This window comes from Protopterus annectens, chromosome 10.part0, assembly GCF_019279795.1.
Source record: "Protopterus annectens isolate FY-2018-M chromosome 10.part0, PAN1.0, whole genome shotgun sequence".
Taxonomy (NCBI): Eukaryota; Metazoa; Chordata; order Ceratodontiformes; family Protopteridae; genus Protopterus; species Protopterus annectens.
The window spans coordinates 935379547-935396561 of record NC_056744.1 but is presented as its reverse complement, the minus strand read 5'-3'; the positions used below and the strand labels follow the sequence as shown (position 1 = coordinate 935396561).

Genomic DNA, 17015 nt, shown 5'->3' with positions numbered 1-17015 from the left:
CCCTTTTTAGTACAATTTATTAATATTAGCAATGTTCTAATATTGCGATAGTATCTCACGAATGGTATTAGTATGCACCCATGCACGCAGAGAATGGTAGAAAATGCATTAAAAAGGAGGTGGCTTACATGTACACATACTGATCTATACAGCTTTTTTTTACCCACTGAAGCTATGAATATCAACAATACTCATACTAATAACAGAATCTTAAGAATGGCTTGCTCAACTTTTGCTAACAATGTGGCATGTATAAGCTGGCCTGATATAGCATATGACACAGTGAAACCATTACTGTGAATTATATAACGACCCTCTATTAATTTCCCAAAACGTGCACGCTGATTGGTCAGCGTGCACGTTGTAAATCAGACTTATACTAATGGAAAAAGGTCTGGTCGCCCGGACTTTTTCCATTAGTATAAGTCTTTTTTTTTTTTTGTTGGACAGCAACGGAGAACTGAAGAGCTCCGTTGCTGTTATCTCACTATGTTAAATGAGTTTAACATAGCGAGATATCTTAAAAAAAAGGCAACGGAAATCTTCCTTTCTCCGTTGCTTTTTTAAAGCTGTCTCGTTATGTTAAACGTTAACATAGCAAGATAGCTTTAAAAAAGCAAAGGAGAAAGGAAGATCTCCGTTGCTTTTTTTTTTTTTTAAGATATCTCGTTATATTAAACTCTTTTAACATAGCGAGACACCTTTTAAAAAGCAACGAGATCTTCCTTTCTCCGTTGTTTCCACACATAGCTCTGACGTACTGCATAACCATACACATGCGCAGTACATCAGAACTGCCGCAGAATACTGGACAACTGCGGAAGGGCAGTAAGGAGGCATTATACAATGCCATTCTTTAAGAAAAGTAAGTATTTTTTTTCTTAAATAATATTGTATAATAGCAATAACCCACTTCTGGGTGTGGGTAATGCTAGATTTACAAGGGTTGTCTTTGTTTGGCCACTCGGGCTTCGCCCTCGTGACCTAACCACACCAAACATGGGTAAATCCAGCATTACCCACACCCAGGCATGGGTTATTGCTTAAATATGCAGGACTAGAGTTTGCAGAAGGTTCTGAAATTATGACATACTTTCCACATTTTCATTTGTAATGCAAATGCAGTGTGTGTTAGGGCCATGTTTGGGGGCTTGTGGAATCTGTGGGTAGTAGACAAAATATGGCACTAAAATAATTTGTGTAAAATACATACATCCACAGATATAGCTGCTTATTTTAGGTGCAAGTTGTTATAATATTAGCACTATTCTGATATCAAGAATATATTTTCAACAGCAGAAGGTTTTGCGTTTGTGAACAAGTTGGCATTTTCAACCTGACATGATTTGGTAGGCATGCACAGTGAAGCCATCACCATGGAATGTTCAGAATGTGTGTTATTGAAAAATGTTTGCAAAGAAGTTATGAACAATTACATACAATGCTGCCATTTTGAGGGCAACGTATGTAAGCTCTTGGTGCTAATAAGGAATTGATATTAAAAAGTAGTGGATATCCTGAAGCCATCCAGAGATATAAATGTTTATATGTTACAACAATTATAAATATTACCAATGTTTTAATAAAAGCATTATTATTTTAAAAGCAGTGTGACCTGCATGTGAGCAAATATAGCCAACATATATATAAAATTAAGAAACTCAATTTTGCCACTGATACTTGCCACCAAATTTGCAGGATTTGTAAATGGATATTTTGTATTGAAATGTTGTGAAAATATAATCATAATTTTCCTTGTTTATACAGTATCTTACCTGGTCTTGTCCTATGTTACTGGAACAGTCTTGTAACAACTCATTCAGTGATATATTGGGTAAAGCTTGCATTGTTACAGAAATATGAATGTCTGACCGTAGTACAACTAATGTTTGGCAAGTAAAATACCATTTTGCTTTCATAAATTTGCAATATGAATTGAGTGTCATCAGAGAGACATTTGACAGGTTCCACTATGAAACTCTGATTTCCTGAAATCCAACACTTCAAAAGAATGAAAAAAATGCCCAAAAAACAAGAGGGGGCAAGCCCCCTCCCCCCCAGCACTCCCCACAATGTGCAGGGTAAGCTCTACATACTCCACCCCCCCCCCCCCCCCGAACTGGCTATGTTTGTATGGTAGCAGCAACTCAAAGGGTGAAATCTCCCTAAAAAGTGAATCATTGCTAGCACACAATTAGAAATTCCACCAGCAATGATTTCTTAAGGAGAAAAGCTTTCAGCCTTATGCCGTTCATCATTTTTTCTTTGTGCTATTGAAGCTTGAGGAATTTCTCCTGAAGACCACGTAGGGAAGTCCATTTGATACTATCACGAGGGTATAATTTATAGTCTGCCAAAACCACTTTAATTTTTTGCGACTAATACCATATCTGAGATATTACAAATTATAAGGTGTGCATCCTCATTAGAGGAATTTGAAGAAATCCTGTCAGGAAGCATAGTTTCATAATTTAAAAGATTTTAGGAAGCAAAGGGATTACCTAGCCTTTCTGCTGCTCAGGACTAATCGAGTTAGCTGTCTTTTAAACATTTTGTAATACAGTCTTTTCATTTGCGAAGTGCGTTTTTCATTCCTTACTGTCCTAAATATCCATTAAAATGCTAAACGTTTGTTTAAATATAATGACAATTGAGGAATAATTGTTAGCATAATTTGCAAACTGCCATGCGAGATACTAGTGGTATTCAAAAAGGTTAGCTCTATTTTGTGCAAATAGTGGTGTGCTTTGTGCTGAAGTAGTACTACAGAGCTAAGTAGAAGTTTAGAAATATGTGAGACACATGGAGGAAAGGGCCATCACTAACTACTTTCCATTCCTCTGAATTGGACACCTAGCACAGATGGAACAATTGCTCTAGTGTTCCCTTCCCTCTAGCAACCAATGCAGTTCTATTGCACAAGTATAAGCACACATTCTGACAACCATACACAGAGTATCACACATTCACATACAGTCTCTCACAGACACACACCGAGCCTTGCATCGCTTACCTGCTGTGGGGCTAATGGGACCACTGCTTCCATAGACAGAAATAAGAGAATGCTGCAAGACAGCATGTTCGGTACCACTGCACTGCTCTGAAAGAGCATTGAATCACTGTTCTATGCAATTTCAATCCCAGAGTAAGGCTCAGGGCAGATCACATGGCTAATTTATATGGCTGGACTGCAGCATTTACATGTGAAGCTGTCAAGTACAGCTCTATAGCATTGCTAGCCTCAGACTTCATAGCACTGCAATGTTACGGTGCTCTTTGAGCCAGGAACTCATATAGCACTGAGCAACTCTGCTATTAACAAGACAGCACAGTGTGCTTTGTGTTTCTGAATATCTCCCCACCAAGCAGGTGTCAGTTATTCTGTAGCAAAAAAGTTTTCTAAATGAATATTAGAAAAATAAAACCTCTCTGCCCAGTTTTGGTGCATATGGTCAAGGGCACCCCCATGTATACTGTAACAAAACTGCTTACCCTTAACAGATACAGTTGATGTTGTGTGGTCCTATCTCGCCTACATTCATTACTGATGGGTTCGGAGCTGAGAATTGGCTCCGACTTGGCCGATTATTTTCTAGCACGAAGTCTCTAATTGGCTGGGCTAACTGGTATCCCAGGATGCACCTCGCCCCCAGATCTCGTTTGCCACTCGTTGAGTTAGGACGTGGTCTCGAGCTTGGCTGTGGCTAAGTACACTTTTACTAAACTTTCTAAAGTTTTGTACTTCTCTGTTAGACTAAAAGCTATTCTCATAGCTATATTGTGTTTTGTGTGTGTTTGAGCCTGTTCGGTTAGTTTTTTTTTGGAGAGTGTGTGGGGTTTCCCTTGTGTTTGGTGGGCTAGGCCAGTTTAATTTAGAGGGACCTAGTCCTCTCCTTCGCCTTCGTTCTTTAGTGTGTTTTTCGTCGGTTCCTTCCTAGGGAACGTTTAAATTCAAAAGGAGCATAAACCCTCCGGGTTTAAAAAATGCTCTAAGTGTGCCTATAAAATGTCGATCACAGATGGGCATGCCATCTGTGTTTATTGCCTTGGTGCAATTCATTTACAAGAAACATGCAGTGTCTGCCATTCCTTCAGCTCTAGGGTGCTGCAGGAAAGGAAAAATAAACTGATTTTGAAGGGCCTAGTCAAGCCCTCCTTTGAAGAGGCTCTAGAGTCTGCTTCTTCTACTGGCAAGTCTAAATCTACCAGAACTAAGAAAAGATCTCCGGCTCCATCTAGATCTTCGGAGCCCCCGGAGAAGATTTTGAAAATAGTTACAACCTCCTCGGCTCCGTTGGCTTTGGAGCCGCAGGACAAGAGCTCTGGTTTGGATACTGCCTCCGCGGCTCCATTGTCCTCGGGGCCGCAGGAGGTATCTGTGGTACTGGAGTCGACCTCAGCTCCGATCATTTTGGAGCCAATTCGGAGCCAGTCACCCAGTGTTAGACAGGAAGCCTCATCTCCTTCAGTTTCCTCCAAATCCTCTAGGTTGTCTGATTTGGATGTGGATAGGGTGGTCCAGAGGCTTCTTCAGTCGCTGGTGTTAGCCAAATTGTTTCGGCTCTGACCCAGTCGGCCCCGGAGCCTACCCCCTTGTCGGTACCGATGATTCCTCCTCCAAGCACCTCTGTGTCATCGGAGCCGGAGCGCTCGGTGACGAGTGATGTCCTTGCGCTGGCTCCGACACCCCTGGCGGGTTTATCGGAGCCGTCGTTGGCTCCAACCATTTCGGTTCCATCATCTGGTTTCGGCACTCGAGTTTCCTCGGTCGGGACCGAGGGGGATGCATCGGGACTTCTGTCGGCCCCGAGTCTCCCTCTCGGTGCTTCGGCTAGGGGGACCCCGACTCCGGTTGTAGTCTCGAAGATGGGTCAGTCCTCGGATTCGGGGGGGCCCATCTTCGAGGCCATGAGGAGCGCACTGGCCTGGTAGTCAGTGACATCGCTTGGATCGGTCACTCCATCCCCATACACCCCGGCTAGAGCCTCTGATGCCCCCCTATCTGTGGACAGCGGAGCTCGAAGGCCTGAGGACACCCCCATGAGTTGTCCCCAACTTTCTGAGGGCCCCTCAGAGTCTGTGCCTGAGGAGCCTCCTAGGAAGAAGTTGTGCAAGAGGAAGCACATAGACTCCCAAGACGAGTCCATCACCTCGGATACCAACCTCGAAGATGCAGAGGGGTCCCCTAAGTCGTCCTCCGATGATGTCTCTTTCTCCGACATCCTGGAGATATTGAGGCAGAGAGGCGACTGGCCCTCCAAGCCCCCCTCTGAGGAGGAGTCAGTATTCCTCAAGGCCTTCGGAGCTCAACCTCCCACGTCCTGGGTGTCTCCACCCTTCATTGAACTCTTAGACCTGATTTGTCGAAGGGTGTGGGAGCACCCTGATTCCGTGGAACCGGTGCCCAGTCATCCAAATAAGTTCCTGTCTGCTCCCCCAGGGAAAGAGTTCTTGACAAAAGGGGTCCCTGTAGATGCCATGGTGGTGGCATCAGCCACTCAGCAGGAAGTTGCAGAGGCTTCTTCCTCCGTCCATCCTCCTAACAAGGAGTCCAGGAGTATGGATCGCTATGGGAAGCGTACCCTGTCTTCAGCGACCTTTACACTGCGGTCACTGAATTACCTTTTCACTTTACTCGGCTCCAGGGAGATCTCCTCAAAGAGTTGGGAGATACCTTGACAGGTAACATGCCTGAGGTGGTAGCACAGACTGTTAACGCCCAGTTGTCTACCCTTGGTTCCATTGCCAACTCGTCCATGGGGCTCATATCTTAGGCAGCCGAAGGGGCGAGTAGGGCAGCTAGTTCAGGTTTGGCTCTTAGGAGGCAAGCCTGGATGCGCCTATGTCACTTCGCGGAGGCCTTCAAGTCTTCCTTCACTGACCCCCCTTCGATGGGTCCTCTCTTTTCGGACCCAAAGTGAAAGACACTCTCACCAGATGTGAGCAGGAGGGTAAGACTATCTGCCGTAGGGGCCCATTTTTCTCTTCCCTCTAGGCCTTATCCCAAGGCTCAGAGAGGAGGGAAGATGTGGTTCAGGAAGTCACAAAAGTCTTTCCCAGCCACTCATGGTGACCCCCCCTCCAGAGGCAGAGGAGGGGGGAATTATTCTGGAAGACGTCATCCTAGGGGCAGAGGAGGCCCCCGCAATTTGGGAGACCGCGACTCCTTTCGTGGATCTTCCTGTCAGCATCCCTGAGAGATCGCCCGACTGTGCTATTCCGGAGCCAGTCGGGGGCCATTTTTCGAGGCATCCTCAAGCCTGGGAGAGCATCACTCAGGATCGATGGGTGCTTCGAATAATTACCGGAGGTTACACCATTCCCTTTGCTTCATCCCCTCCCCCAATCAAAAAATCTCGGACGTTCCACCCAGTCAAAGGGATCAAGCAGCACTAGAGATATCAAAGCTGCTAAGAAAAGGAGTCATCCAACCGGTCCCCTCAGACCAGATCGGATCAGGAACTTACTCAAGACTCTTTTTGGTGCCGAAAAAAAAAAAAAAAAAAAAGAACAGGGGACCTGAGACCTATTCTGGATCTCAGCCGATTGAATCACTACGTCCTGAAGTCCAAATTTCGAATGGTCACTCTTCAGTCCATCTTCCCATTGCTGGGAGAGGGAGTATGGATGTGCTCCATCGACCTCAAGGATGCCTATTACCACATCAAGATAAACAAGGCATCCAGGAATCATTTACGCTTCTGGCTGGGAGCCAGTCATTTCCAGTTTCTAGCCCTGCCCTTTGGTCTCACCACAGCCCCCAGGGTGTTTACCAAGTGCTTGGCAGTGGTGACAGCTCACCTGAGACGTCTAGGATTCCAGGTGTTTCCTTACCTGCACGACTGGCTCCTTACCCCCACCAGGCATCTCCTCATTCAAGCCAGGGATGCTACCATAACCCATTGCCAAAGGCTAGGAATTACATTAAACTGGGAAAAATCTGCCTTGCTGCCCTCACAGCGTGTTGTATTTATAGGCGCAGAGCTAGACTCTGTTCAAATGAGGGCCTTTCTACCTCTAGAAAGAATAACAGTGTTGCAATCTCAACTTTGTTGCCCCGCAAGAAGGTTCAAGCCAGGTTAGTTCTTCAACTATTGGGATCCATGGCGGTGACCATCATGCTAGTACCCTTAGCCAGGCTACACATGCGGATCCTCCAGTGGCTCCTTTCAGTCCAGTGGTCCTTTCAAAAATTACCTCTTTCTCATCCAATTCTCCTCACAGAACTATGAAGACAGGATCTCCGTTGGTGGCTATGTTCTTCCAACCTGGACAAGGGGAGGAATCTAGTTCCCTTGTCTCCTGCTGCCACAGTGACCACGTCGCTTCCCAGATAGGGTGGGGGGGGCATTATCTGGGCAGAACGGTCCAAGGCACGTGGCAGGATCACGAGGTACACTTACACATCAATGTCCTAGAGATGAGAGCAGTGCTATTAGCATTGCAAGCACTCCAGAGCTCTCTTCCCCGGGGAACAATTGCTATTCACTCAGACAGCATGTCAGTTGTGTGGTACCTGAACAAGCAAGGTGGAACCAAGTCTTACCCCCTTTGCAGAGAAGCCATGAGAGACTGGAATTGGGCAGTGTCTTCCCAATGGTTTCTAGTGGCAACGCACATTCCGGGAAAATCCAACGTGATAGCAGACAGGCTAAGCAGAGCTATTCTGATGCCCTACGAGTGGTCTCTGAACAACCGAGTTGTGACTCGCATCTTCAGCAGGTGGGGTCAGCCTTGCTGCGATCTCTTTGCCAGTCCTCTCAATGCCAAATGCAGCAACTACTTCACCCTGATCCCCCCACAGGGAGAGTCACCCAGGGACGCTCTAGTCCACGGTTAGCCTCTCGGTCTGCTCTATGCCTTTCCTCCGTTTCCTCTGTTACCAAGAGTGATTCAGAAAGCCATTTACTTGGGAAGCAAGATGATTCTAATTGCTCCACACTGGCCTCGCCAAGTCTGGTTCCCCTTCCTTCGGCGGTTCACAGTGGACGGTCCTTGGACTCTGGATCCAGTGCCAGACCTATGGACTCACATGTCGGGACAGTTCCACCCCTCCCTACAGTCCCTCAGGTTGACAGCCTGGCTGCTCCACTTCCATCAATAGTTAGACTACATTCCCTTTCACCTGAGGTGGTGCATATCATATCGTCGTCTCACAAGTCCTCCACCAGAAGAATTTACTCTAGCAAATGGAAGAGATTTTCCATCTGGGCTCAGGCCCAAGGCCTGGACCCTTTCACAGCCCCTATATTGGCGGTCTTAGACTTTTTAGCTATGCTCTTCCGACAAGGCTCCGCTCCCTCGACCATTAAGGTGCAGCTGGCGGCCATTTCTAACCTCCACATATCCTATTAGCCCGCTCTTATGGGCCATAAACTTTGCAAGGCCTTTTTGAAAGGAGCCTGGTTACTTCGCCCTCCTGTGTCAGAACCCGTCATGCCATGGGATTTAAATCTGGTATTGCAAGCCATCACTTCTCCGCCCTTTGAGCCGGCTGCAATTGCGAACTAAAATTCTTATCTTGGAAGACGACGTTCTTGGTGGCCATCACTTAGGCTAGAAGAGTATCAGAACTTCAAGTGTTGTCCATTAAGCCCCCGTATTTGATCTTCCATAAAGACAGGGTATCCTTGAGACTTAATCCGTCCTTCCTCCCTAAGGTGTCTTCTACATTTAACCTCCACCAATCCATTGAGTTACCTGTGTTCTTTCCCAACTTCTCCAACAAAGCAGAGCTCAAATTTCATCAACTGGATGTGCATAGACAACTAAGATTCTATTTACACCGGGCGAAACATGTAAGAAAATCAGATCAATTGTTTTTGTCCTTCTCGGAGAATAGAACTGGTAGCTCTGTTTCCAAGTGCACAATTTCTAAGTGGATTAAGGATTGCATTTCCTTTATTTACTCATCAGCAGGCAGAAATTTACCTTTCCCTGTTAAGGCTCATTCCACCAGGGCAGTCTCGACTTCAATAGCATATCATGCCAGGCTTTCCTTGGACGACATTTGTGCAGCGGCCACCTGGGCTTCTCATCACACCTTTATCTCTCATTACAAGCTGGACGTGGCATCTAGAGGCCGGGCTTCCTTTGGTTCCATGGTTCTCAGGAGTATTTTCCTATGAGCCTCCCGGGTTAGAGGTGCTAGGGACGCTGTCCCATCAGTAATGAATGTAGGCGAGATAGGACCACATAACATCAGTTAGTTATGTACTCACCATAACGATCGATGTATATGGTCCATCTCGACTACATTCTTACGTACCCTCCCACCTGCCCCCTGTCTGAAGGATTTGGAGGAATATTGCTCTGAGACCCTTCAAAATTGGTTTTATTCCCTTTTCCTGGTGGGTGATATTCCTCTTAGTGAGGTTAGCCCAGCCAATTAGAGACTTTGTGCTAGAAAATAATCGGCTGAGTCGGAGCCGATTCTCGGCTCCGAACCCATCAGTAATGAATGTAGGCGAGATGGACCACATACATCGATCGTTATGGTGAGTTACATAACTAACTGTTTTACAAACTTTCTTCAGTAAGCTCATTTATTTTATGAATTGTCAATGCTGCCATTGATATTTTGTTTTAAGAAATGTCAACATTATCATGGAAGTAATTTTGTTTAAATGAGAAATATACATTTGCACTCAGTATATCAGCAAATGAAAACAGAAATCCTAATGACAGAGATTTTGTGTGATCATGGCTTCATATTTCTAAAATGTTAGGAAAAAAGAAAGTCCACTGATTATGAGCCTTCTGTAGTTGCAGAGTCTACGCTGAGTGAAAAGCACTTTGTATAGTAGCTTAATTTTTGTTTCTCTCAGCAGTCTATAAAAGTGCAACACTTTTAGTGGCCGAGTATTGATTTTTCCCTGCCTTTACAAGTATAATATTGCTGGAGATAGCAGGCTTGTTTCTTGTACAATGGTACTTCACTGTGGAACAATGTTATTTTAAATCAAGAAAGGAACGACAAACTTTTAAAGCTTATAGTTTTTTTTTTTCAAATGATACATTCTATAGCATTTAAGAAAGATAAATACCTGTGTTGACCAAGGGTTTATACTTTTTTTCTGTTGCTATTGTGTAACTGCATCGCAAGTCTTTTGATATAGTCCTAATTGGATTGGTTTACAAGATGTAATATGCATATTATCCTGAATCTCTCAACAGGATAGCAATGTATCGGTTAATGTACTGTAAAATTGAATGAATAGTTGTATTATAGCTTATGATTAGTTTCCAAAGGAATCTGATGAATTGGAATTTGCAATGTTAGAAAGTAATGAAAAGTGCTACCTGGAAGAGGAGTTGGGCAAATACTGCCATTAAAAGATTTGGTTCTGTCACACAAAGTATACCTATGACTAAATACAGATGCGAATGATTTCTAAAATGTTGGCAATCAGAACCAGCACACTTATAGCTCGGAAAAGAACAGAAGCCTGAATTACTTTTCTTATCTTTTTTGTGCAACCCTGTTGTTTTTAAGGACTTAAAGCTAAGGAGCATTTTAAACAGCTCTGATTGCAATCATCTATTAGTCTTGTGTGAAAAAAATTGTGTTCCCTGAGCAACTGGAAGAATGTCAATACATCAACAGCATTTTCTGTGAAGTGTGCTATAAAAACATTTTCTCAAAAGCATTTTTGGTAAATCTCAGAGTAAAATTTTCCTGTATCCTCTATGTGGTGGAACACCCCAAGCTCCTCCCAAAGTGAAAGATACCTATTCCAATGTCACACAACAATGAAGAAATGAGAATTCTCCACTATTGCCATTGTCCAAAACTATTTCAGTAAAATGGTGTTTGCTGAAACTTCATTTGACAAACTGACACACTCCTGATCTATTTAACTTCTATGTTCACATAATGTTTACTTCTGCGGTGGCGCAGTGGTAGCATTGCTGCCTCACAGCAAGAGGTTCTCCTGTTCGATTCTCAGCTTGGATTGGGAGTGCCTTCTTTGTGGAGTCTGCATGTCCTCCCCGCAGTTGAGTGGGCATTTGAAAGACATGCGTTGAATGGGCGTGCCTTGGTTGGGGGTCGGGCTGGCAACTTGACACCATAAAAAACAACTGCCAGTCATTAGCGGACCGGAGTTCCGCTGTGGCGACCCCTAACCGGGAAAAGCCGAAAGACAAACAACTTCACATAATGTTCTCTACTTTGTTGTTTCCTGCTAATTTTCATTTGCACTTTTTACTGGTGTTCCTTATGGTGTAATACTTCCTAATACATGCAATATTCCACTGAATGCATTTGAACACCTTTCTTATTTGCTTCTTGTTCACCTATTTTCCAGCCTTGGTGCTGCAGTTTTACTAAACTGTAAATCATTAGCTTGTGCTCATGTTTGTAAACATAGAATTGTTCAGTACACATTATGCAAATTATTTGCAAATTCAGTCCCTGTTATTTAAACTCTGTGGCTTTGTTCAAGCAGGCATCACCGTGCATGAATTAAGGACTAAAAGGACATATTGCACACAACTTTCTAATGAAAGCTTTTAATATAGCAACACACTGTAACATTTTCAATATTCTAATTATTATAAATGTAAGCAAATGTTTTTGATCTTGTGTAGTCTGCTAAGAATTGACTTGAGCAAACTGTTGGTGCACTAAGAGATTATTTTCTGTTTAAGTTTAAATTTTAATTTACATTACCTATTCACTGAATCCAGGGGGTGATATTCTACTGTTAAGATCAAGCATGATGATAATAACAATAATAATAATAACGGACAGATAATTATAATACAGCATATTCCCTCACTGGAATATACTTCTCTTACATATATCTGTAAAACAGATTCTGTTTACATTTCTAAAAAAAATAAACTATTGATACTGATTGTAAGAAACTGCAGACAGGGATAAATGCCTTTCAAGCATATTACTGACCACTAGCCAAGACTGCAGAAAGCACATAAATCATCTTGATAAATGTCACACATTGAAACTGAAAAATTATAGCCTGGAAACCAAAATGCACTTCACTATTTTATTTATGTATTTATTTATTGGCATTTGTTTACCAGGAAGGTTAGACTGAGCAATGCCCTTTTTCAGTGGAGGCCCACGGAGAAAGGATCTATTATACAGACATCATGGACATCACTTGCATTGTTTATTTATTTACAGTCAGTCTCATTCATGAGCAACAGTTACATTATTTGCATATCCTTGACATCAGTTATATCATTTACAAATAGTTTTGATTAAAAATACTAGCTACATGGGTTGTATATGAATACAGCAAATGGGTTCCACTACAAAACATTGACTTTCTGAAAGCTGATGCTTCAGAAGAATGAAAAAATGCCTGAAAACCAAGATGGTGAAAAACTTCAGTTGTCTTGTTTTTTTGCAGGGGGACTACCCACAACTTATATATACCAACCCCAAGGTTGCACCAATGTGAAGAAGGGAGAAATCTCCCTAAAGAGTAAGTCTGTGAAGAAAGGAGAAATCTCTCTAAAAAGTGAATCATTGCTAACACTCGATTAGAAATCGTACCAACAATGATTCCCTATTGAGAAAAGCACTCGGCCTTATGCCTTTCTTCTTTTATGTGTGCTACTGAAGCTTAAGGAATTTCTCCTTAAGACTGTGTATGGAAGCCACAAAAATGTTTTTTTTTTTTGCATCTGCAGTGCAATACCATCAGTATGCATAGATTGTTGGGTATTATGTAAGAATATCATAAGAATATCAGTGAATATAAAGACTTGTTCGAAATCTAGAGCATGGGAAGATGAGATGAAGAGTTAGAGCAGCAAAAAAAAATGGAGGGAGAAGAGCAGGCAAAGGAAGTTAAAGGAGATAAGATGGCAGAGTAGGGTATAGTTGTAATTAAATTTTTGTGCAGCAGAGAGTTGTAGCACAAATTCATATAGCTATATTAATGCCAGTTTAACCAGGGGTGGTGCAGAAGCATTTATTTATCAGGTTTATCAGGTGTTGCCTCAGTTTACATTTAAAGTCTTTCAGGTTGAAGACTGTTCTTAAGTGGAATGGGATGGTATTCCATCTATTAGCAATGCAGCATCAATACAGGGAGTATCTAGGATTATTGTTAGGTTTAGTTATGGAGAGTAATGATTTGTCAGAGCACAGAGGCTTGTTAGTAGTCCATGGTTGAATGATGGGAGTGAAGAGGGGGGAATTTTTCAGGGTTGTGCAGTAGTTTGAAAACTGTAATTAATTGTGAGTACAATAGAGAATTATATAGTTTGACAGCGTTTAGATGCCTCAGTTTGCATTTAAAGTCTTTCAGATTGAAGGCTGTTCTTAAGTGGAATGGGATGGTATTCCATCTATTAGCAATGCAGCGTCAATACAGGGAGTATCTAGGACTGTTGTTTGGTTTAGTTATGGAGAGTAATGATTTCTCGTTGGAGCACAGAGGCCTGTTAATAGTCCATGGCTGAATGATGTAGTGAAGAGGTGGGAATTTTTCAGGGCTGTGCAGTAGTTTGAAGACTGTAATTAATAGTTAGTATGACAGAGAATTATATAGTTTGAGAGCATTTAGTTGTTTTAGAGAGAGGCAGTGATGTGATCTATATTGTTGGTTGGTTGTAAATTTGGCTATCTTTCTGTAGCTTTGTTCTAGTTTGGCCAGTAGAGAGAGACTGAAATTAATTAAGACAGGATAGGAATATAAATTAATATAATATAATATCATAGATTCATACATTTTATTAGCAGAAATACAATAATGTATCTTGGCAAAGTGATAGGGTGGTGTAATGGCAGAATGGCTGAAATCACTCCCTGAAAGTGCTTGGCTGCTGGTTTGGTCCTAATGTGGAGTGTCTTTTGTATATAATTTACACATTTTCTCTCAGTCCTTTTGTTTTTTCTATGGGTCCCTTGTATCCTCTCAAATTCCAAAGCCATGCAGGTAATGAACTTGCTAATACTGAAGGTGTGTTTGTGTGTGTGTGTGTGTGTGTGTGTGTGTGTGTGTGTGTGTGTGTGTGTGTGTGTGTGTGTGTGTGTGTGTTTACACAGCTGTCCTCTTGTTGCCTGTTGTATGATCCATTACTGGTTTCTGCCTTGTATTCCTTGCTTTGAAGAGGAAAATCTCTGGCACCCTCTGAGAATGAATAGGGTACAGTCTTGTTAGTTTAGCATGTTTTAAATGAGACATTATTAATTTATCAAGTACTGTGCTATGCATAGATGGGTTTCGTATAATGTGATATAGGACCAGACTTCATTCAATGTTTTGTAGAGCATTATATTGTCACTTTTGTCCCTATATCCTGCTTTTATGAGCCAATTTATGTAGTATGGTCATGAGGAAAACCAGAAAAGACTTCAAAGGCTAAGTTGATTTTTAATTTGGATTATGTTCAGTTGCACAAAACAAAATTACTGTTGTAAAAGTATACAGAGTGAAATAAATTAGACTGCATAAACAATGACTGGTATAAAATATCTTTCTGTCTGTCTGCCATGTAAAGAAAGTAGGAAATGTATCTGATTAATGTACCAGTATATCACTCAAACACAGTCAAGTGAGTGACTATAAAGCCACAAAAGACTTGAGTCAGAAAATAGACATTTTAAAGCTTAAAAGAACTATAACAAATCATTGTTTTCAAACGTCAATATGACATTCAGCAGAATCATCATTTGGTATTAATAGACAGCATTTGCTCTTAATTAACACAAACAATTTCAACATTTCAAAAACTGTATAAGTGTAAGTAAAATTGGGGTCACTAAATCTGAAGCTATATTTTTATGTATAGAGGGTGAAAAAGTACATGCCATAGTTGATAACGTGTTACCAGTGTTAAAGCAAAACTGACCAGTTATTATGACCAAAAAAAAACTAGATTTGAAATTAATATGTTCACAATAGCAGTACAGGAAATAACTGAAACACTTGATGTGTTGCAGAGTAGGTTGTAATGATGGCTAAATATTATGAGGTTAAAATATCCGATAAAACAATAAAACCTATGAAAATGCAGATGCATAAATAGATTAAGATAAGATGGAAATCTCTCAGAGAGCCTGATTTTACACCAAGTGTCTTGTTAGAGTGTCACAGAAAGTGACTGAAGAGCAGTGGCAAAAGCACTCAACAGAACCGTAAGCATAATATAAAATCAGCAGTATGTGCTCAGGAATGCACACCTTACAGAAAGTACACATAACAGCTAAAATAAGGAAACTGCAAAAAGTACAAAATATCAATAAATAAATCTACCTGAACAACAATACTGCAATAAAAATAAATATAATTGGTCTAATCACCAGAAATCATGAGCAATGGACATTAATGAATGGTATTGATATAGCAATGCATACATTTCCATAAGTGCAGTAGAACAGACAACGTATACTCAGAACACATTTCTTTACTTACAAAACATGTGAACCAATAATGACAAAACTTCCCATTGCATGACATTTCAACCACAAAAGGCATTTTTTTTTTAGTTTTATCAAATATAATTGAGTAAGTAAATTAATAAATGCTGGTTAATATTTTAATAATGTTGATGTGGAAGATGGTGGATGGATATAGGCCATACGATTTTTAGTTTACAGAAGTCCCTTATAAGTACCTGCACAACTAACCAGTTTGGAGTAATTTCTTTGATGCAAGATCACCACACAATTCTATTATATAATATGGCCATTCAAAATTTGGTAGATTCATACCTCTGTTCCAGTAACTGATAACAGCACTATTTTTCTTTTATTTTGTAGGTCTGAAATGCCTATAAGACAGTAGGATGGCAGAGAAGAAAAAGTATATCCAGAAAAGCTATGGTGTCATTCCATGCTTTATATTTGTTGAGGTATGTAATAAGACCATCTGCATAGTCAACCAAATTGAAATATCAGGTTATATTTTACTATAAAATGCTATTAAAAAAGCACTTTGTGTATTGGAATTTTGGTTTGCATTATGTAGAACACTATTTAAAGTCTGTATCACATCTGTAGATATTGTTCAATGACATGTTGATTAAATGTGTCTGTTGGGTAACATTGATGAAGGCATTTGATACTTATAATTAACAAATATTTAAATGGTGTACTATTATTTAATTATAGAATTCCAGAGTCTGTTAATTCTGTGACTCCATTTTTGAGGGGATAGTCTGATTTTATTTTTAGAATTTTTTTTGGCATAGACAAGCTAAAACACATATTTATTAGAATTCTTATTGATTGCTTCCTCAAACCAAATATAAATAAATGAGGTTTAGAACAAATTGCAAAAATATAAAGAAAGCATTTATATGCTTTGCCTGACCAAAAATTAATTAACAAAATGACTGCTATTGAAAATAAAGAGACAGCCAACAACTTGGCATCGTCTCATTTTGCTGTCACTGCATTTTTATTGCTATAAGGAACTCACCCTCGGCAACAGTGTCCATTTGTGTTTGTTTTACATTTGCTTGCTAGGGTGTTGCATAAAAAGGTAAGCCTAGGACCAGAATTAGGCAACCTTGAGGTCTGAGACTTAATATTATTAGGGTGTGAAAGAGAATAATCCAGTCAGACTGAAGATAATAGGATATTTTCTTTCTACAAAAAAGCAAGTTATTGTATAGTTCATAAGGTACTGTTTATTTCATTTAGCACCTCATGTAAGTATATCTGATGTAGGCAGGTGTCTTTGGAATGATCCTCAGAATTTCACTGCAGTACTGATTCAGCATGGCTAGAAGCAACAAGTCTAGTCAACTGCAAATTATAGAAAATCTTTCCAAATGTCAGTACAGATAATACAGCCATTTTGTTCCTCATTACAGTAATACTTTAGTGTCAGTGCTTCACTTGAATAACCTTTTTTTTCTGAAAATTCTAATACAGTGTGCCAGTGTGTGAACACTGGGCTATTAGATAGTATGTCATTATCAGTCCTGGTGCATTTCTTCCATGAATACAAAACACAAAGTTATTGTTTTCTATATATTTGGCATAGACTTTTATTTTTGATGGTTTCCATTGTTCTTTTGTTGTACCT

The 17015-nt window shown here is 40.9% G+C and overlaps 1 protein-coding gene across 1 annotated transcript in view; it reads left to right on the top strand.

Moving 5' to 3' along the window:
• PLPPR5 (phospholipid phosphatase related 5) overlaps positions 1-17015 on the top strand; it is a 3295121-nt gene that overhangs the window by 250902 nt on the left and 3027204 nt on the right. The window contains exon 2 of the mRNA XM_044085711.1: positions 15743-15834. Within this exon, the coding sequence (XP_043941646.1) occupies positions 15769-15834 (66 nt within the window). The 5' untranslated portion in view covers positions 15743-15768. The remainder of the gene's footprint in view (positions 1-15742; positions 15835-17015) is intronic.